A 20,675-nucleotide genomic window follows, 5' to 3' on the forward strand; every position below is an offset into this window, starting at 1 on the left:
ATACTTTACAAACTTAAATCACAGAAGACAGTTCTCAAAGCATTCAAGATTCTTTTTAACTTGGTAACCTTACTGTCCCAATACAGCTCTCTCAACTTCTCTTGGTTTCTGCCGAAATCACTTAATAGGGTCCACTGGCCATTTTATACCGGCAAGATCACAATTATTATTACCTTTGCCTAGCCATAGACCATCTGTTTTATTGAGGTTAATCTCTAAACCGGCCACCTTTTCATAAACACCAACTTCATTTAGTACATCCATGACGGAGTTTATTCTCTAACAAAGATGGTCGTGTCATCGGCATTTTGGGCGGTTTTAATTTCCGTTAGGTTACCATTTTGATCTATCTGGATACCTTTGATGTTTCTGTTAGCTTTAATCTACAGAGCCAAAATTTCTGCAATTATAAACAATAATGCTGATGGAGGACAGCCTTGTCTGATGCCTCTAGAAACAATGAAATAGTTTGACAACCAGCCATTTTGTGTGACACAACTCTCTATGTTACTGTACAACACATTTGTCCACTCTAATAGAGACGACCAAAGTTGAAAAACCCCAACGCTTTCTTATTGAAGTTAACCTCAATTGTGTCGAACGCTTTTCTGAAGTCTAAGAAAAAAATGGCTTCTTCAGTTTCTTTATCCAAGCGCAAATCAATAATGTCTTGAATACGGCGAAGTCCTGTATGATGTAACTATTGTTTGGACGTTTCGACACATCAAAACAAATTGATCCTTACATGCATTCATTGAAGTCGCTTCTGCGCATGCATGGCTTTGACTACAGGGCAAATCACCACAGGCTATCAGCTTCGGCCCAAAAATTGGGCAATCGGCATCAAATGTTTAAAGCGATTTTTTGCAAGGTATATGGAGTTGGAAAATGTGAGAAAGCTTTGCAGTGTGAGCGGTGGCAGTTTTTTTGGTGTTATCACTTTTCATGAGATGGAATTTTATCTTTTTTTTTTAAATGGCCGCTAAGATGCTTGTTACCGGATTTAATTTTATGTGGTAACAAGCATGTTTTGGCCGCCATTTTTACAAAAAAAGTGATAGCACCCAAAAAGCTGCCACCGCTGTAATGCTATCACATATTTTCCAACTAAAAGGGTGCATACCTTGAAAATAAATCACAATATTCCCCTCATTTGACACTGACCAAACCCCTAGGTTGATGGCCTAACACAGTTCTGTTTTGTCTGTCGGCTCCCCCAATATCTGAGAACGGCGCAGTGTACATGCAGCATCATAATTATGCTGGGTTTTTTTTCCAGGGACTTGACTAACGTGATCTAACCAAATTCCAAATGTTTCTCAGTCTCACGTAAATGTTTTCGAACATAATTGCAAGTGACGAAGGGCGGGATTCTTATATGAAGCGGCCGGCCAGGATAGATTTGAATAAAAAAGGCCGGGTTATTTTGACCATCTCACAGCCGGGGGGGGGGGGATTACGCCCCTTAAGATCTCGGCCATCGAGTGACGAAAAATTATGAAACTCAATATGCATAGAACTAGCCCCATAAATGTGGCCAATTTACTGGACTACCTCCGTAAATAAAGGCCACACTTCCACCATGTACAAAAGCATGTACAACAACATGTACAACTTAGTCAAATTGTGATTATCACATTTAGGCTTAGTTTGTAGTTAATTTTTACTTTAGAAGCATGCTTAACCAAATTTATAGGCTAATCAGAAAGTGCTGCCTTTTTCAGATGTCTATTTTTCGTGAAATTTCCAGATTCGTTTGCACACGTTTGCGTATCGACATGTTTTTGTACATGGTGGAAGTGTGGCCTTTATTTACGGAGGTAGTCCAGTAAATTGGCCACATTTATGGGGCTAGCATAGAACAACTTATGAGGTACATACCATAACAATTTAATGACTATATGTCAAAGGGTTTTGGAATTATAACTAATTAATTATTCATGCGCAAAAACGGTAATTCTGCTTTGTGTACACTACGTATGGGGAAATTCACGTAATTTTTCTCGCTGCGCGGCCCGGCAATCCGTGGTTCGAATTATATGTTTTTGTTATCAAAAATGAGGGGGGGGGGGTGTTGGATTCCGCCCCGGCCCTTTTAGGGCTAAGGCACTAGTTTGAAATCTACGATGGCAATTTGAACTGCCTTAAGCAATTTAAGAATACATGTACATGTACATTTAGAAACTTTAGAATTCCATTTATTATTATTGGCCCCATTTTACTAGTAGTGAAGTTAACACAAGTCAGCGGCTGTAAAAGGGGGTGTCTAACCCGCCCGACCCGCTACTGCACTTTTAAGGTAAAATATGGTGACAAAAATACGGTGTGAGGATTCTGAATTCTACCTGTTTATTTGTGCATTTAGTGTATGTGGCACTGTACTGACCCGAATGGCCCCCGTTGCCGCCAATCCCTTGTTGCCTCCGCCCTCAAACACGATGGTGTCGAAGCAGAAGTCATATCCCACAAATTCATCTTTCTGCCTAACTGTGAGAAGCTCCGATGAAGCAGCAACGGAAGAGTAAGCCACGGGAGACTTCAGCCGAGTCGGCGACTTGACACCAAGGGTCGACATGTCTCCTTGTCTTTGAACGGACGAGTGCCGTTTTGCTCCGGAGCTGATCGCGATTGTGTATTTTGCGTGTGTGAACCTCGATCTATCACTTATTAATGTTATTTTATTATGAGTATTTTGTTCAGTGTAGAAAACATGAAAGGTATTGGGGAACTGTGTGCATAAATTCTTGTACGCGTTGATAGAGAAAGTTTTATACATTCTGCAGCGTTATTTAAAGCATACCTTGATTAACGTGTTAGCCGCACATATCATGACGATAGCATCACCGTGACCACTGACAAACGAAATGGCTGTGTTCAAGTTGTCCATCCAACCACAAATTGCAGGCGAGAATTCCGAGTTGAACAGTTATGTTAACGCAAGCCAAGACACAATGAACACCATGAGCAAATATTCCAGAAATCGAAAGAGCGCCAACTTTACTTAGGCCTAACCGGTACAGCTGCGAACGGTAATATCCAGTCACAGACTCATTCAGATTATTCGGGCTTTACAAAGAGGCATGAATGTACACAATGTATATGCTTCACTGTTTACTGTCTTTCTTTTAAGACACGACATGCTTTTTCAATTCAACGCCCATCTCCCCATGAGACGAATTTCCCTACATTTAGACGAATCAGAATGCTAAATTCGTGAATTACACTGGAAAATTTCACCTAAAACGATATGAAAACCACCACGCGTGTAAAAGACAAGCTGTTAAACGTATGCTTAACCCCACTCGTCACAGCTGCCGCAACTGGAACCTAACTCCTCCCTACCCTTGCAGCCAGCCCCGACGCCACCCCACTTTGTTTCGCTACTTTACGGCAAATTACCGTTACATTTACGAGCCGTCATTTTAGGAAACCTGTAACTAACCGTAATTTTACGGGTTTTTTGTTGGCAACCCGTTTAACAGTGCTTCCAAGTGGTGCTTTTACCGTTATATCACGGGCAATTGTTTATCGTGTACTCTCTCTACCCAATACGATAACTGAACGTGCTAGAATTATTGATGATTTTTTTAGATCGCTGTTCTGGGATCCTTATTACAAATGTACCGGTATCAGTGATCGCTTCCCAGTATTTAATGATTATTTTGTAAATTTTGGTGAAAATGTCGCAAGCAAGATGCTAACGCCTAACGTTTCTTTTGATTATTTTCTTCCCCGTGAGATGCTGTGATTTTTATGCCATTGGACACTGAGGACCTTTACAATTTCCATGAATGATGAAAGTATACTTTATGTATTCTACAGCTGGCGAAACGTCTCATAATTTTTGCTGGATTATGTACTACTACATGTACTGTATGTTTCACCTTGAATTGGACTACTCAGCCATATGGTTGTTAACCGCAAAGAGTCGCCGTTGTTAGGCAAAACTAATCCGATTACGTACTTAGACGCTATATCGCAGCAGTGAAATTCATGCAACCCCAAAAACATGGCATTTTGAACGTTGTGTTTCTCAGAAAATATGCTCGGTGTGATTGAAATATTACATTCTAACTGAAAAAGAAATTCTAAACTAAATGTCAGTGAAAAAAAATCGCCGTCATTGATGCCGAAACCTCAATACTGGTTACTGTTAAAGCTGACCTTCAAGTCTGGAAGAAATCGTTCGAAAACTTCCCCAAATGTATGTTTTTATCCCAATTTCTAGGAATTTATCCCACTTGTTATTTCACGAAAAAATGAACACTCATATCATCTAAGTATAGTCCGAATTTCAGCTTAATCTGTTTCTTCGGAGGCTAGTGTTACAACGTGAACAATCTCCATGGAAAATTTCGAAGAAAATCAAAAAAATTATTTGCCAACCCACTCAACCCATGTGCATTGTTCAGCAAAGCGCCGTCTAGGCGCTACGGCTGACCGATTTTGGCCCCGCACACAAATGATGATGACGGGCATATTAGCATATTCATTAGCGTCACTCGGCGTGACAGGGCGTGGGTCTCGGTATTGACCAATGGAAGCCGGCAAAAAGGGTGATATTTGTTAATTAACAACTTTTGAAGGAGGCTTTTATCCCATTGTTTACTGCACACCGGAATATTCGTGAGGCTTGAAAAGATTGATAGATATTGCGCACGCCAGTGTTACAATTTTCAAAATGCACGTAGCGAGGCCTATTTTTCCGATTTCAACGAAAAGTAATGAACATATCACAACGACTTTTAGCACATACTTGGATCATTATAGGGGAAATAAATCCTGAAAGTTGCATGAAGATACGGTCTTCCAAACTGGATAAATTAATTTTCAAAGATTTCACCCGTCAACGTGACCACGTCTGTGTACATGTAGTTTCCTTCAAAATAAAGTGTTACGTAACCTTTAAAAATCACCCTTCGCAACCATATGGCTGTACTACCCTACGTGTAAACAGTTCCTACACACGCAACACACCCTATTGTTGACAATCATTCGTCCATGAAAACAATAAGAAGCAATTGCTACATGTTGTCTAGTAAATGCTGTACAGTAAAGGAAAGTTTTTTATTCATACGGAATCAAGCATTTGCTTAAGCGCTTGTCCTTAATGCTTGTACTCCAAAGTAAATGCTTCTTCCTAGCATTTACTAGTTTTTATACATACCACCCAACACCCACACACTCTCAAATTTGTATCCTTGTGGAGACATTAATTTCTTTGTTCTCGTGTAGTAAAGTTTTCAATTTTGAAAGTGAAGTTTCAAAATGCTCTTATTTTAACCAGAACTAATTTCCTTGGCTGAAATTCGGACTTAATATCCTTTTTCTAAAACTCTTCCATTTGCGACGGATCAACCCACCTTGGAAATTCCTTGTTTTTGAGTAAAATCCATATATCTATTTCGTGAAAACCTTGTGGAGACCTATTCATCTATAGAAATTGCCTTGTGGAGACCTTTACAATGTTTTGTTCCCTATTGTGTGCGTGTCTCCACAAGGATATAAATTTGAGCACAATAATTATTGTCTACACACTTTCTATTGAGAAGGCCTCCCTGTATTGGGATGGGATTGTATTGGTTTAGATACTTGATTTTTTTAAACAAATCCATCGCTTCAGGTGTCTTTCCATATGGGCTTAGGGTTGGCAAGGTTATACCTTTTTTGTTAAAAGTTTGATTTTTTTTGTAAACATTCCCACAGATTGCCAATTCGGGTTTAGAGAAATAGATCGACTGAAATGACGGTACGTACTTCTTGTTGTTGAAAATAATATATTTAACGCAACAGAACATAAGAAAATTTCTGTAGGGGTATTTTTAAGACATGTCTAAAGCTTATGATACGGTTAACCATAATATTCTTATTCAAAAATGACGTCGGTGTTGGGCCCCTTCCTATTTATCATGTTCATCTATGACAATTGTTATTCTTCAAGTGTCATATGTTGTTGTTTATTTGCTGATGACACTAGTTTACTCTACGATCATGATATCGATACAGGTTCATAATATTGTCTTTTATGTATGCTGGGACACATGGAAGACGAGTGGGTTCATCTGAATAGGCCACGCAGTTGAAATAATAAATAAATAAAAAAATATGGACCTGAGATGTAATGGCTTTGTTTACAAGTCGGGAGTGCTTTTTAGGGCGAAACATGCGCGAAGGCACCCGCGCAATGGCACAAAAAAAGGGAACGATTTTTTTTTTACAAGGGCAGTTGTTCAGAAAAAGGTCACTTGCTAACAAAAGAATGGCACGCTTTGTGAATATGGGGGGGGGGAGTAAGTGATGGTGAAAAAAAGGCAACATGGAAAAGGGCGGTCTTTTCAATTATTGGGGGGGGGTTAAATACCCCTTAACCGCCCGCCCCCCCCCCCCCCCCCCGGCTACGTCAATGTAAATGGAGCGGGATTAAGGGAGGGAAAATTCCATACTGGGCCACCACTCGGAGCTCTTGCACAAAGTCTATGGGCCATGACGGAACATTTCAGCTATTATCACAGAATTTTTGCTCTCCTTAAACAGTGATTCTTCATCAGATTTACAATTATGGTACTTTTCAGGTCATATTCTGGAATATGAGTGGTGGCCCAGTATGGGTTTTTTTTCCTTGCGGGAACAAGGAATCACACTTGGTTGCAATAGTTCCAATGTCTCATCAACTGGGGATTTATACAAATGTGATCAAAAACGTAGGCACAACGTAAAACTCATACTGACCCGAATCGCCCCCGTTGCTGATAGGCCCTTGTTCCCTCCGCCCTCCAACACGATACCATCATAGGGGAAGTCATATCCTCCGAGTTCCTCCTTCTGTTCAGCCGTGAGAATCAGTGAGCCGGCGGCCGAGGAAGAAGCTTGAGAGACTGCCGCACTCATCCCGTTGGCACCATCACCTGTCTCGCCATCAGGTTGTTGGGAAATTTCCGCGTACTTTGAATTTGAGTTCATTATTGACAGCTTTAAATCGAATGCGAGAACAGTAAAATGCAACTAAGTGTCGAGAACTCACACGCACAATGCACTTCCCTGCACGCGTCCAGCCCGGTTGAACCTTTTAGGTTGCGGGTCAGACCATGGTCAGACGATGGGCCGCACCATCAAAAGCCACAGTGCTACCCTAGGCCCGTATTGTGCATGCTCGCTGTTCCGGAACAAAGATCAACTGTATTGAAACTACCTGCCAAGGTTTTTTTTTTTGGATTTTGTTGGCCTTGGGTGATATGAATGTGGCCTGTTTTCGAGTAGTATAATTGGGGCGTAAGTGGCGCCACCAACGTCAAAATAGGCCGTCCCCAAAAAGAAACCCCAATGTTTTTCTTCGGCCAAAAATTTTGGGCAAAATTTCTTGAAAAAAAGTTTAACTTTTAACAAATTTGTAAAAAAATAATTGTGAGCCCCACAAAACCAAATCCTGGGTGCGACACTGATGCCAAGATGCAAAACACACTATGACTTGCCTACCGCTGTCACTCACACGTTGGTCAAGCCCATGGAGCTAAAAAAATCAAACAAAAACTTGACCCTTGAAAATTTTACTTTACTTTTACTTTATTTCATCCCAATGAATGTGTACTTTAATTAATAGAAATTATTGTGATTCATTATGGCTTTTAGAAAATAAAGATAAGTATAACACAGAAACTAGAAAGCACTCAGAGAGCGCAAACCTCCGCCAAGGCTAAACAATTCCCCGCCATATTGTCAGTAAACCCCAAAGAAATACAAATCAAGGACGTCTACAAAAAGGAAAACAACAAACTTTATTATTTCAGTATTCCAGTAATAATAAAATAAACCAACAAAAGCAAAGTTAAATTGATATAATTGTATAAATCCAATTACTATACCTCATACATATTCATGACCGAAAGCCGAATTCTCACTGGTCCATTCACCATCACGTGCCAGATGTTATTTTTGCTGTTTACCAAACGCGCGCGCGAATATTCATGCACAGGTTAAGTACGCATGCGTAGTAGACTGTCGCACGGGTTACCCGTGCGACGGTCTACTACGCATGCGCTTTACGAAGCAATCGTTGAACTGTCGCACGGGTGAAGCACATGTAACCTGGAAAATTGACACACTTGGGGATTCAACTCGACACAAAGAATTTAATACAAGACCAGGATCTAAGAACAAGTCGCGAACTATTTTATTAAGAAAAGGATTTTAAAATGAAACAAACATGAGACCAAAAAAAAACAAAGTTAAAACTACAAAACTGAGATAAAAAAAAACTAAAACCAAAACCAAAACAACCTGATAAACCTAAACCTAAACCCTATAACAATAAACTATAACCAAAAGTAAACCAACTTAAACCAACACAGAGCGTCAAAATAATGGACCTTAAATGCACTCTGACTGAAACCAGGTGACTATAGCAGCTCAAAACACACAGGGCAGGCGCTCCCAAGAAAAGGGGAAAGAGAGGAAATAACTCTTCTGTGCCGCTGGTCTGCTAAGTGAGGGGTCTGTGGTCTTACAGGGTGGCAGAGCACATGGTCTTATCAAAGGGGCTATTCAGTGTTCTAAGGGGTCATGTTACTGGGGAAGAGGGAAAAGTTAATCAGGGGTACACATTTCTATGAACGGGTAGGGGACATCTAATAAAAAGGGGTGATTTATTCAGGGGTCTACTCCTATACTAAAGCACTACAAAAATACATTGAAAAACTACAAGTAAAACTTGGCCCTGCCACACACGCACGCGCGAACATCGCCCTATAGCTACACATGAAACGATGGTTGCCAAGTAAAAGATGATAAGCGTTTTCCCGAGCTGAGTGATGCCAAATTGGAGAATATTGTGGACAATTACAAAGATGTATGTGCTAAACAAAAGTTGTCCACAAACAATTGTACTGACAACCGCAGTTACTGTATTGCAAACAAACTGACATTTTTGGAGTTTGAGCAATATTTTTCTTCTGGTGAGCTGGACAAGTTTCTCCGAAGATTCTGTTGCGGATGCATACCGCGGGAAAAATCGGCAACTGAATATGTATGAGGTATAGTAAAACAAATATAACATGGTTTATTTCGGGTGGACAGTCGATATTAGCTCCCCTCGATATTGGAAGTTGACAAACTAGTTCCCGAGGCGAACTTCCAATACCTCGGGGAGAGAATACCGACTGTCCACCCTCAAACCATTTTATATTTGTATACTACATGCCCCGCTTTATAAGCACGGTATTCAATATTCAACTTTACTTCCCAACAGTGGCGCACCCAGGATTTAGCTTGGGGGGGGGGGCTCACAATATTTTTTTTAGAAATTTGAATTTCCTTATAAAATGTTGCCCAAAATTTTTGGGCGCAGGAAAAAAAAGGTTTTTTTGAATTTTTGGGGCGGATTATTTTGACGTTGGTGGCGCCATTTACACCCCTATTATACTACTCGAAAATAGGCCACATACATTATCACCACGGTCAAATCGTTGGACTAAAAAACAAAAATTACCCCCCAAAAATATTTTAACAAATTTACATTCGGGGGGGGGGGGAGGGCTCAAGCCTCCCGTGAACCCCCCCCCCCCCATTTTGTGCGCCACTGCTTCACCACTTACTCTGAATATTCCTTGTAAAACGTCTGTAAACAAGACAAGTTGTGTTACAACTGATAATGTAGTAACAATATCGGTCAATTTGTGATACATTATCGGTTGGTGATACGTTATCCGTTGGTTACTACATTATCAGTTGTAACACATGTGTCATCAGAGAAATTAAGATTACATCTCCAGTGTTATACATGTTTACAGAAAAAACTACAACTCCATGAAGCCCAATACCATTAGTATACCAATTTGAAAGTACATGTACTTTACATTTTACTGTCAATAAATCGTGATGATACAAATGACGTTACTGAAAAAACTATAATTATTGAATTTAAGCAGAATGCTTAACTTTGAAAGAATATCGCGGTAAACTTTTACCTAACTGCCAAAGAAATTGAGTCCTTAAAAACCAAAATCGTTTCCGTAAAATTACACTGCGTGGGACTTTATGTAGGAGCACTCTTGTCAAAACCTAACGTACAAGATCAAGTTCACCACGCGTTTCATAGCCTCTATGATAAGTGTCATCGTCCTCGCTTATAACTTAGCTCAGAGAAAAGCTAAACTGGTTGGCGTTTCAATAAGCTTTAACACAATAAGGTAGTATAATGTAGTAACCAACGGATAATGTATCACCGACCGATAATGTCACATAAATTAACCACTACTGTATCACTAACCGATAATGTAGCACAAAATTGACCGATAGTGTAGTAAAATGTACTACACTATCAGTCAATTGTTGTTACATTATCAGTCATAACCGATAGCGTAACAAGAATTGACTGATAGTGTAGCAACATTTACTACAGTATCCGTCATTTTTGTTACATTATCGGTTAGTGATACAATATCGGTCAATTTGTGTGACATTATCGGTAAGTGATACGTTATCAGTTATAGTTACTACGTTATCAGTTGTAACATGGATGATTGACCATGATCTACCACCGTGCAGTTCATGTCTTGCGCACCAACTTGTTCTCAGCAATGCGTTCACGGAGAAAAGCTATGCAGCCAACCTTGCCTTGCTGAGAAGGGGACAAAAATGGAACAAAACATTAAAATACTAGATGTCTGAGCCAAACAACGAAGAAGCTTAACTTGGGTACTATGGCACAATATGACTCCGTAGACGCTAATAACTATGAACATTCTGACAAAGTTGTACTAAATAACGTACTTCATTGCGATCCACATTTTTGCTATGGTAAGACAGGGGATACTTTATGAATTATTCGCCCTCAACAAGGCTAAAAGCCACTCAAGGTACATCGTTAAAAAAGGAATCAAAAGAAGTTTAAACCTAACCCAAACCTTTCTCTAACCCTAAGGGAAACTGAAGGTAGGAATTAACATTCCTCTTGAAACAGGAACAGGACAACCTTAGGTTGGAGGGAAACAAGCACAAGGCAGGCAAGGAAATCCAAAGAGATGCAGCACTTGGGAAAAAGCTATGGAGCTTCTCTTCAATGTAGTTCTTGTACGAAATACAAGAGACCAAAATATTCAGCCTGACTCGACCAGTTGATCCCCCCCCCCCAAAAAAAATTTGGTTTTTAATTTGTTGTGATGAGTTTCATGTACATTTAACAGAAACAACATGTTGCTTTGCAGCTTGAAAACAAATGCAAACGAGATTTACCTGAACCATGTAACTTTGGTCTTCTTCCTCCATGTTGAAGTCCAGAGTATCCAGGTAACCGGTGTTAATGCCGATCGTACGATGCACATCAGAGCCCTGTACAGTCAACGAGATGGCTTTCGTTAACTAGCTTATCGGGTTAGACACCTATGTTCCGACACACTTATGTTCGACATCCCTGTGTTCCGACTGCTCTTGTTCCTAACCTTAACCCTAACCCTAAACGGGCTATTAACACATTCTTATGTGCGGGTTATCGGAACATAGGGGTGTCGGAACATAGCGCAGTCACCGCTTATCGTAGATCGCAGTGGAAATTCAATATTGTCCACGAAGAAAAACACCACATAAAACCAAGTCACGTAAGTGGAAAGAGGAGACAATGTTCAGTACAAGGGTTTTTTACATAGTGTTGAACCTCCGAAAATAGAGATTAAGAACGAAGTGGAAGACATGTTTTTTTTTAATCCTCAACATTTTCTTTATATATAAAACTGTAGATCAGTATTACCTGAACGAAGACTCTCTTCATATTGAGGAGCAAGGTGTCCAGAATACTGCTGAAGTAGCTCCCAAGACCAGCGATTTCCTTGCGGCTGTAGCCACGGAAATGGTCCATAATCTCCAAGCCTTTGCTCTCCCCAAACGCCATCAGTTCGTGTATAGTTAACTTCGAGAAACAAAATCCCAAAAAAATAAGTTCATGTCCTTAAATGAAAGCACTCATTTTTTCAAACGTCAGCCAATTGTTGACTTTCATCCACTGAACATACAGGGTGACCACCCCCCCCCCCCCAAAAAAAAATGCAACCATAAAAAGTCTGCCTTTTAAAACAAAAGGGATAGGTAGATTTTATGTTTTGGGTATCAGATTAAAGCTGAGAGATTACTGAAACAATCATGAAAATAGCACTTTGGATTGCTGAAAAAATGTCAATTTTGTAAAAGAAGTCATTTTCCATCCTGTATACCAAAAACTACAACAGTAAGGGATCTTCACTGTACTGCAGGTTTGTGCATATCCTAATCCTTACAATCAACACGGCACATGATATGTCAAGAGTACAAATGAATTTGATGCAAACACCTTTTTATTTTCCACCTGAACAGGTATCTCATCCTTTATAGTCCTATTTTGAACCTTTTCAGCGACATCAATACGTCAAAATATTAAAGACATTGCACAAATGAAGGATAGTTGCACAGTAGGCTTGCAGTAAAATGCTTCACTGTTTGAAGTATTTGTGTACAAGATTAAAAATGACTACTTTTACATAATTGGCAATTTCTCAGCAACCCAAATTGAATTTTCATGATTTGAAAGAAAGAGTTCTCAGCTTTAATCTGATACCCAAAACATAAAAATCTACTTATCCTTTTCTTTTAAAATGGCAAATGTTATAGGGCTGCATTTGTTGGGGTCACCCTCAATTGTCCTTAAACCGGACCGTCACACGCATGTGATTACAAGATTGCGAATTGTTTCCTACAAAACAAGAAGTGGCTTTCGCAGGCGTAAATAAAGCAACTTTGAAAAGGGTTCACAATTCTTACTTCGCCATCTTTTGACGTGTCCAGTCGTTTGAAAAATGCCTTTGCGTCACTGAAGTCTTGTCCAAATAGCTGCTTCTTGTCTTCGATTGTAAGCTCCGAGTTTGGCTGTGAAGGAGAGAAGTAAGCAAATGATGTTACACATCGTAACTGGGATTGCGACGTGTCGCAGTGCTTAGTAAAATCTGGTGCAGGTAATATTAAACAAATCATGCGATGAAACAAACAGTTTTTATTTGTCCCATGACCCGACCTCGTTAAACATTTTCTTCTGAAAAGTGGTGTTATAATGAACGCAAATGTTACCATGGAATTACAATGACCTGTAAAAACTTCTTTACTGTCTGATTAAAATAAAGAAGTCGATCTTCTTAATTCCAAAAAGTGATGAGGTGAATGAAGTCACGGACATGTTTGGGAAAGGAGAGAGAATCTAACCCCAAAATGACCGTCTAGCGGGTCTCTTGTATTCAACGCCCACCCTTATAAGGTCATGCACTCAGACTGAATTCCGTGTTGAATAGCCATACCTTGTTCATGGCCATCTCGAATTCCTGCTCACTAATAGTCCCGCTGTGGTCGATGTCGCTGTCCCGAAGTACCTTGAGAAACTTGGAAAACGATGACATAAGTGTTTGATGCTCGGTCCTCTTCTTCTGTATTCCCTCCATTGCCTCTTTCCGGGCTCTGTAAACCATAAGATAATTAATTTTGCACATTGATCTGTCAATTGTGAAACTATTTATCTGTTTATCTTGGCTTGAAAAGAATTTGTCGATGAGACTATAGGCAGCATTATCTAGAATAGACTTTTTAATTCAACAGATTAATCCCAGTTTGCCCTGTAACAATTGAACAATGTTGGTCACAAAATATATTTATAGGGCAAGGATGGAATGAATCGTCTAGAACCTTGCTTTAAGGAGGCAGGAATCGGGTGCAGGTATTGGGTGAAAAAGAACTGAATCAAAAATTCAGAAATGACATTGAAATACATGTAACTAATTTATTGTACATGTACAACCATTAGGACCATTTCGAGCGATTCACAATGCAGTGCGCCACCAAGAGTTTCAAGTTTACGGTCGACAAAGCATGATCCATTTGAATGAGTGTCAGTAGACAACTTGAGCTAATTTTTGTATAGAAAACACCCATATTGATAAAAAAAAAATGGCAAACATATACTCAAATCATACGCTTACGAAACTACTGACCGGAAAAACGAACAATTTCAAATTTCCCGCGCTGCGAATTTCGACCATCTCCCACAATAAACTGGGAAATATGAGCTCTCCATGTGGCAAACTCTTGGTGGCGCACTAGTTTGTGGATCGCCCGATGATGCCCGGGAAATGTTTGTTTCGTATACTAGTAAACCTTTGAAAGTCTGATGTGTTGGCTCATAAGAATGCTGGTTCACAAGAAACGTGTTCACAAGAAAGACTCTAAAAACTAGAAGAAAACCATGCACAATGAAACTGTGATTTGCACCATTGACCCGAGCTGAAGGAAGCCATTCAAGTCACGACAATTTGAGGTACACAAAGTACACCTGACGTTAGAATAACACATTTGGACACTAGGAATTATACAAAGATCGACTACAATAAACACAAGTGCCCATAATATGCATCTTCATCACGTATGGGCCATTGCAAAAAGCCAAGTTATAATATGTATTTACGTTTCGTTTATGACGAGACAAGGATGAGTTGTTATGTTATATTATCGTTATACAAAAAATGAAAAGGGACTTTACTTGGCCAGATGGGTGTTAGGGAAGTCCGGCTTTTCAGACGATGTGATATGCTTCTCAAAACGTTTCATCAGGTCGTCCTTCATAATCTCCCTCTCATCGTTGGCATACTGAATGAGATCACACAAACATGGAAGTAAGAACTAGTCAAAGTGCTAGTGGCCATACATGGACCCAATATGCTGATACTGCTTACTATTCTTCACAAACAATGGAACTACATGTACCAAACTCTAGGTGTACTTCAGAGCGTTCGTAGATTCAAGAACAACTTAAGAGAAACGTATTAGCGGCATGGAAATTGTATAAGCGGCATTATCACATAACTGGACTTTTTTTCTGAAGAGAATGATGTACTGATTTTAGATTGTATGTAAGAGAGAGAGGCGATAAGGGTGTTTAGGCCTACAAGTAGCACAAGTGGTATCTATTAGCTCGGATTTTAAAAGGCCGAAATTTTAAAGTCAATGAGGGCTATAAATACATGCCGCGGAATTGCTGTTCATAATAACCATTGTCATCAAGTGCTTTCTGTTACTTACAAGTAGTATCCCCAACGTGTTCTCGTTCTTAGGAGAGAAGCGTTTGTTGGGGTCCCAGAGTTTGGGAAGTTGCTCAAATGGCTGAAGACGTTTCAGAAAGGAAGCATCGGGTTTCATGGACAAATACCAGCCTGAAGCAGAAAATGAAACAATTGAAAATGTAACAATTTATGTTTCTGTGATTATGAATACGTAGTTTACCCTATATCGATAATGCAAGCCCTATGGCTGAAACACAATTTCATTTACATAAGTGCACGTTCATCATGGGCGTCGCCAGGATTTTTCTTTACAGAAGGAGGCAGAGCTCTCAAAATCCTTGTACTATCTCAAGCATATTCTCAATTTATCATAATTATTTTCGAGGATGGGCTGGGGGGGATTTGCCCACCCCACCCAATTGAAATGTATATACCAAAAATAATGACTCTAATAAATAAGCTGCGCAGGATATAGAAGTTTTTCAAATGCGATATTATAAATATTGTGTAGGTAATAACAGCACATTTTGGTTCGAGGTTTCGTGAGTGAATATTGGGGTGCGGACACCATCACCACAAAAATAAAAAGAAAGTAGTGATAGCATTACCGTCGTAGCAATGTATTGGATAGTTGCAGAGTAGTCCTCCATCTACGTAGTAGTCCTTTGTTTTCCCGCTCTTTACTTCCACAGGGCAAAAAAAGCCTGCAAAGAGAAAACAAGTGTAACCGTTTGCTGCATGTTATATGCAAAAGTCATTACTCTAAAGTGTTGCACGAGGATTCCATGCGGGTATTACATTAAACCCTCGTAAAAAGGCAATACTGACTCTTGTTTGATAGTTAAGGTCAATCCACACAAAATATGTTATCAACATGAACAATTTCGACTTCCAGTGACCTCATAAAGTGACCTCATGATAGCCTTAAATGAAAATTTTGTTCAAGAACAAAGATATCCTGACAGACGCTGTGGCCAGTTGGGCGGTCTGTTCTTGACACGGGTATAAAACTCTTCTCGCGCTCGAACGCGCACTCGGAACAGGATCCGCACACCACCTATCCGTCGGGTTTTGCACGAAACAATATACCCGCGTCAAGAACAGACCGCCCCAACTCGGCCAGTGAGTATATTTCACCTTTCACATAAAGAGAAGGCGAGACGTACAAGGAGAGGTCATTTTCCATTGATCGACATCGAGATGTTTTGCAATTTCTTCTATGACCTAACTTACAACCAGGATGTTCTCATATTCTGTAGTGGTTCATAGGGCCAGGAGAGACATTTTACTGCTAAATTGACTTTCCATTTCCTCCCTGATCACCTTGCCCTTTGCGCCATTGTCGAGACAATACAAAATGGACTTAACGACAGATCTATAGAGAAATATCAGAGTTTTTGAACTCAAGACTTATAACAACACTGACAAGATGCTCATGCACGAACCTTGTATATGGACTAGATGGAAACTCTATAGATAATAAACTTTGTTGTAAAAACAATGCCAAAAGTGATGCTTTTTTTTAATTGCAGAAATCGAGTAGTTCAAAAACTAATTAGCTTGATGTAAAAGAATTAAAGATGGCCTATTTAGCGAAGACAATAGACCTGCTGTTATACCTGGAATACAACCGGACATCCGAACTGCTTTTCTGATAGGAAGATCAGGTGTGGTTTTGACATGGCAATACGTGCAGTCCATGGTGTTCATGTTGGTCACGGTAATACAGAGCTCCGTTTTATTAAGCTGATACAACTGGTTGGGTAAAAAAGAAGAAGTTATGTTTAATACCTCAAGATCTGTTCATAGTCGGGTGGTTTAAGTGTGGAACAGTGCTCGACTATGGGTCATACAAAGCATATTTTATTTAGATGGGGTGACACCTGAAATAGGTTTTGAGAGGATATTTACAAAAGTCCAAATGGCCACCGCGATGCATAAGTTATGCACATACTTTGCTATATGCTATATGTGTTTTTTTGTAAAAAAAAAAAAAAAGGGCACTTGCTCAGAAAAAAGGGGCACTTGTTCAGAAAAAGGCACTTGTTCAGAAAAATGGGCACTTGTTGTTGGGGGGGGGGGGACGCGCACTTGTTAAAAAGGGCACTTTTTACAAAGGGGGGGGGGGTAAACGCTTGTGAATAAAGGTATTTGAATGAAAAGGGCAGACCTTTGCACCCACCTCTTTAAATGTCAGGTCTGGTTTGTCCGTCTTAACTTTGATTTGCTCACCGAACCAATCAGAGATCTTCTTGCCGGGATGCAAACCGTAGCTCATCAGCATGTTAGAAGAAAGCTGAGTTTGCCAAATCTAGCATCTGGAATCAAACCAAACCATCATTCTGTACATCCGCTCGTATTAACCGCCCAAGGGTCAAAGATGACCACAAATATTAGCCCCCCTCCTCCCCAATCGCCGTCACTCCTCACCAGCCACCCTCCCCCTCCCCCACCCGGCTCTCCCCCGACAATGAAACTGGGTCCCGCCTACTCACCAAGGAAGACTTTGGTGATATCACCTCTCAGGAATGTCTCGATATCATACGAGTTATATCCAACAGACGCAAGTGCAGCAACCATTGAACCGGCACTGGCCCCAGCAAAACGTTTGATGTTTCCCCAGTAGCCAAGCTCCTCAAGGACCTGTGATACAAGGAGAACATGTATTTTTTAACAAACAACTGTGTTATGTCCATAGTGCATTTTTAATACAAATATCCCAGACTCTGTAAGTTTTCCATTGCATGCAGGGACACATTTTCAATTTAGTTTGTCAAAGGATGACTATTATAACCGAATACAAACTTTGACTTGAGCGGCCCTCATAAAGAGCTTGCAAAGGGCGCCCCTCATGTCGACAGGTTTTGGTTATAAACCTTAAATTCTTTTGTTTGTAAACATTTGCGCCATTTTATATGGGCTGCCGCAAGCGCATATATTGAACCGTGGTTGGCAACATGTTTTACCCAAAAAATTCCCCCAACGCCCTCAATACAAAGTAAAAAAGCATGTCTGAGAATTATGTTGTAGCTTTGTTGACAATGTTGAATTTCCAACAATCAAATAATATTTGTAATGTATAATAATTATAATATATAATAATAATCTGTAATGACTCTTCTTTATTTTTGCAGTGTTGGACCTTCCATAGTTTTACAACCCGTGGTTGCCAAAAATGCAGTTTGCCAACCAAGCGTAGAAAGGTCTATTCAAACTCAGTAAAAAGCGTCGTATCACAGAGGAGCAATGACATGAGGGCGCTCTGTACAAGTTGGCCTATACGTATTGCTAGACATGCATAATGCATTATCCGTTGTGAATTGACCAATGAAAATGCAGAATTACTAACGTAATTCAGCCGTCGTCTGGCGCCAGATAGCACGCGCGCCAATGGCGCGCGTGCTGTTGCTGGTAACCGCAAACCACCGTTAGATGATTGGTTAATACTGCTTGATTTATATTACGTGAAAAAAAAATGAATAAGTGATTAGTTCGACGAGATAGTAAAGGCCCTCGCGGCTTCGCCGCTCGTGCTAGTCTTTTAACGTACCAGCATTCGGGGTGTGTTACGTGTCCGGATGGTCCGGTCCGGGCGGTCCGGGTATAGGCGCGTGGGTCTTGACTAAAGGCTATGCGACATCAGGTCCAAGTAACATGTGTGACTGAAGAACCGACGATTTTTGGAACAAAATTTGTTTACCCCGGAATTTTTTTTCGCGCGCTTACTACACGATAACTGGATTTTTTTCCAAGTTACAATGATTGCGTAAACGTTTCGACCCCAGAATGGCTCATTCTCTCAAAACTCTCATCTAAAAAGAATTTCCGAGTTGTTGAATCACGGAGGGGAAAGGAGGTTGGTCGACATAAGAATGAGCACATTACTTAACATTATTCAGACGGAAGGGGACGGTATGCCGACATCGCAACCAAACCCCGAAATCAGCCCGTAATTGCATAACTCCCGTAAGCTCCATTTGCCGTTTGCCAAGTCATGAAACAGAATCAAGATGAGAACAAAAACACAGACTCTCATCAATAAGATTCGAATCTGTTTCAATGAGCCGTCAATAAGCTGGGGTAGTGCTCTGTCATCCGTGCCCAGATAAATTGTAAATCCGAGCCAGGATTTTGTTTTATAAGAGACTCTCTACTGTAAAATTTCACAGTAGAGAGTTGAGCCTTTACATAACAAGTCCTGTATTATTATTTTGTTTTCTCTTTTGCCTTTCCAGGTCTTTTATTATTCGCATATTCCTCCAGCATTAAATATTAACAAAAGCATTACTTAGTTACACATTGAAATAATACTTTACAAACTTAAATCCAAAAAAGACAGATACATTGAATTTGGTAAGAGGGATTCAGTACATATAAGTTCATTTACAAATGTCATCCAAAGAAACCCGAGGTTAAGAATTTGCTTAGAATTGTGTGTGTTGATGACCCTACATTTGAAATATTACAAGATGCAATTATTATGAAAAGGTTGACATTATCGAAATTTGTGTTGTTAGTTCTAATTCCTAGCACAATCTCTTTAAAATGATGTCTTTCTTAAGTTTGAATTAACAGATAAAATAATGTGATAGGGCTAAGGCACTAGTTTGAAATCTACGATGACAATTTGAACTACCTAAAGCAATTTAAGAATACATGTACATTTAGAAACTTAAGAATTCCATTTATTATTATTGGCCCCATTTTACTAGTAGTGTTAACACAAGTCAGCGGCTGAAAAAGGGGGTGTCTAACCCGCCCGACCCGCTACTGCACTTTTAAGGTAAAATATGGTGACAAAAATGCGATGTGAGGATTCTGAATTCTACCTGTTTATTTGTGCATTTAGTGTATGTGGCACTGTACTGACCCGAATGGCCCCCGTTGCCGCCAATCCCTTGTTGCCTCCGCCCTCAAACACGATGGTGTCGAAGCAGAAGTCATATCCCACAAATTCATCTTTCTGCCTAACTGTGAGAAACTCCGATGGGTAGCAACGGAAGAGTAAAGCACCGGAAACTTCTGCCGAGTCGGTGACTTGACACCAAGGGTCGACTTGACAGCAAGACCCACATTGTCCCCTTGTCTTTGAACGGACGAGTACCATTCTGCTCCGGAGCTGATCGCGACTGTGTAGTTTGCGTGTGTGAACCTCGATCTATCACTTATTATGTTATTTTATTAGAGTATTTTTGTTTTGTGTAGAAAACATGAAAGGTATTGGGGAACTGTGTGCATAAATTCTTGTACGCGTTGATAGAGAAAGTTTTGTACATTTTGCAGCGTTAAGCATTCCTTGATTAACGTGTTAGCCGCACATATCATGACGATAGCATCACCGTGACCACTGACAACGAAATGGCTGTGTTCTAGTTGTCCATCCAACCACAAATTGCAGACGAGAATTCCGAGTTGAACAGTTATGTTAACGCAAGCCAAGACACAATGAGCACCATGAGCAAATATTCCAGAAATCGAAAGAGCGCCAACTTTACTTAGGCCTAACCGGTACAGCTGCGAACGGTAATATCCAGTCACAGACTCATTCAGATTATTCGGGCTTTACAAAGAGGCATACGAATGTACACAATGCTTCACTGTTTATTGTCTTTCTTT

The 20,675-nt window shown here is 40.1% G+C and overlaps 1 protein-coding gene and 1 pseudogene across 2 annotated transcripts in view; both read right to left on the bottom strand.

The window, feature by feature from the left end:
• The window catches only part of LOC119737388 (uncharacterized protein YqhO-like), a 31,125-nt gene extending 23,958 nt beyond the window's left edge, over nucleotides 1-7,167 (bottom strand). The window contains exon 1 of one of the 2 annotated variants that reach the window (XM_038211714.1): nucleotides 2,801-3,014. In XM_038211714.1, coding sequence (XP_038067642.1) covers nucleotides 2,801-2,887 — 87 coding nt within the window. In that variant the 5' untranslated portion in view covers nucleotides 2,888-3,014. Of the gene's footprint in view, nucleotides 1-2,800; nucleotides 3,015-6,729 lie in introns of those variants that run through there. The other variant, XM_038211712.1, reaches the window with a different exon arrangement.
• Nucleotides 7,168-10,340: 3,173 nt separating this feature from the next.
• Nucleotides 10,341-20,166, bottom strand: LOC119736513 (annotated as a pseudogene).
• Between the last annotated feature and the right edge of the window lie 509 nt (nucleotides 20,167-20,675).

Source organism: Patiria miniata, unplaced genomic scaffold (assembly GCF_015706575.1).
Source record: "Patiria miniata isolate m_02_andy unplaced genomic scaffold, ASM1570657v1 HiC_scaffold_3, whole genome shotgun sequence".
In the NCBI taxonomy this organism is placed as follows: Eukaryota; Metazoa; Echinodermata; class Asteroidea; order Valvatida; family Asterinidae; genus Patiria; species Patiria miniata.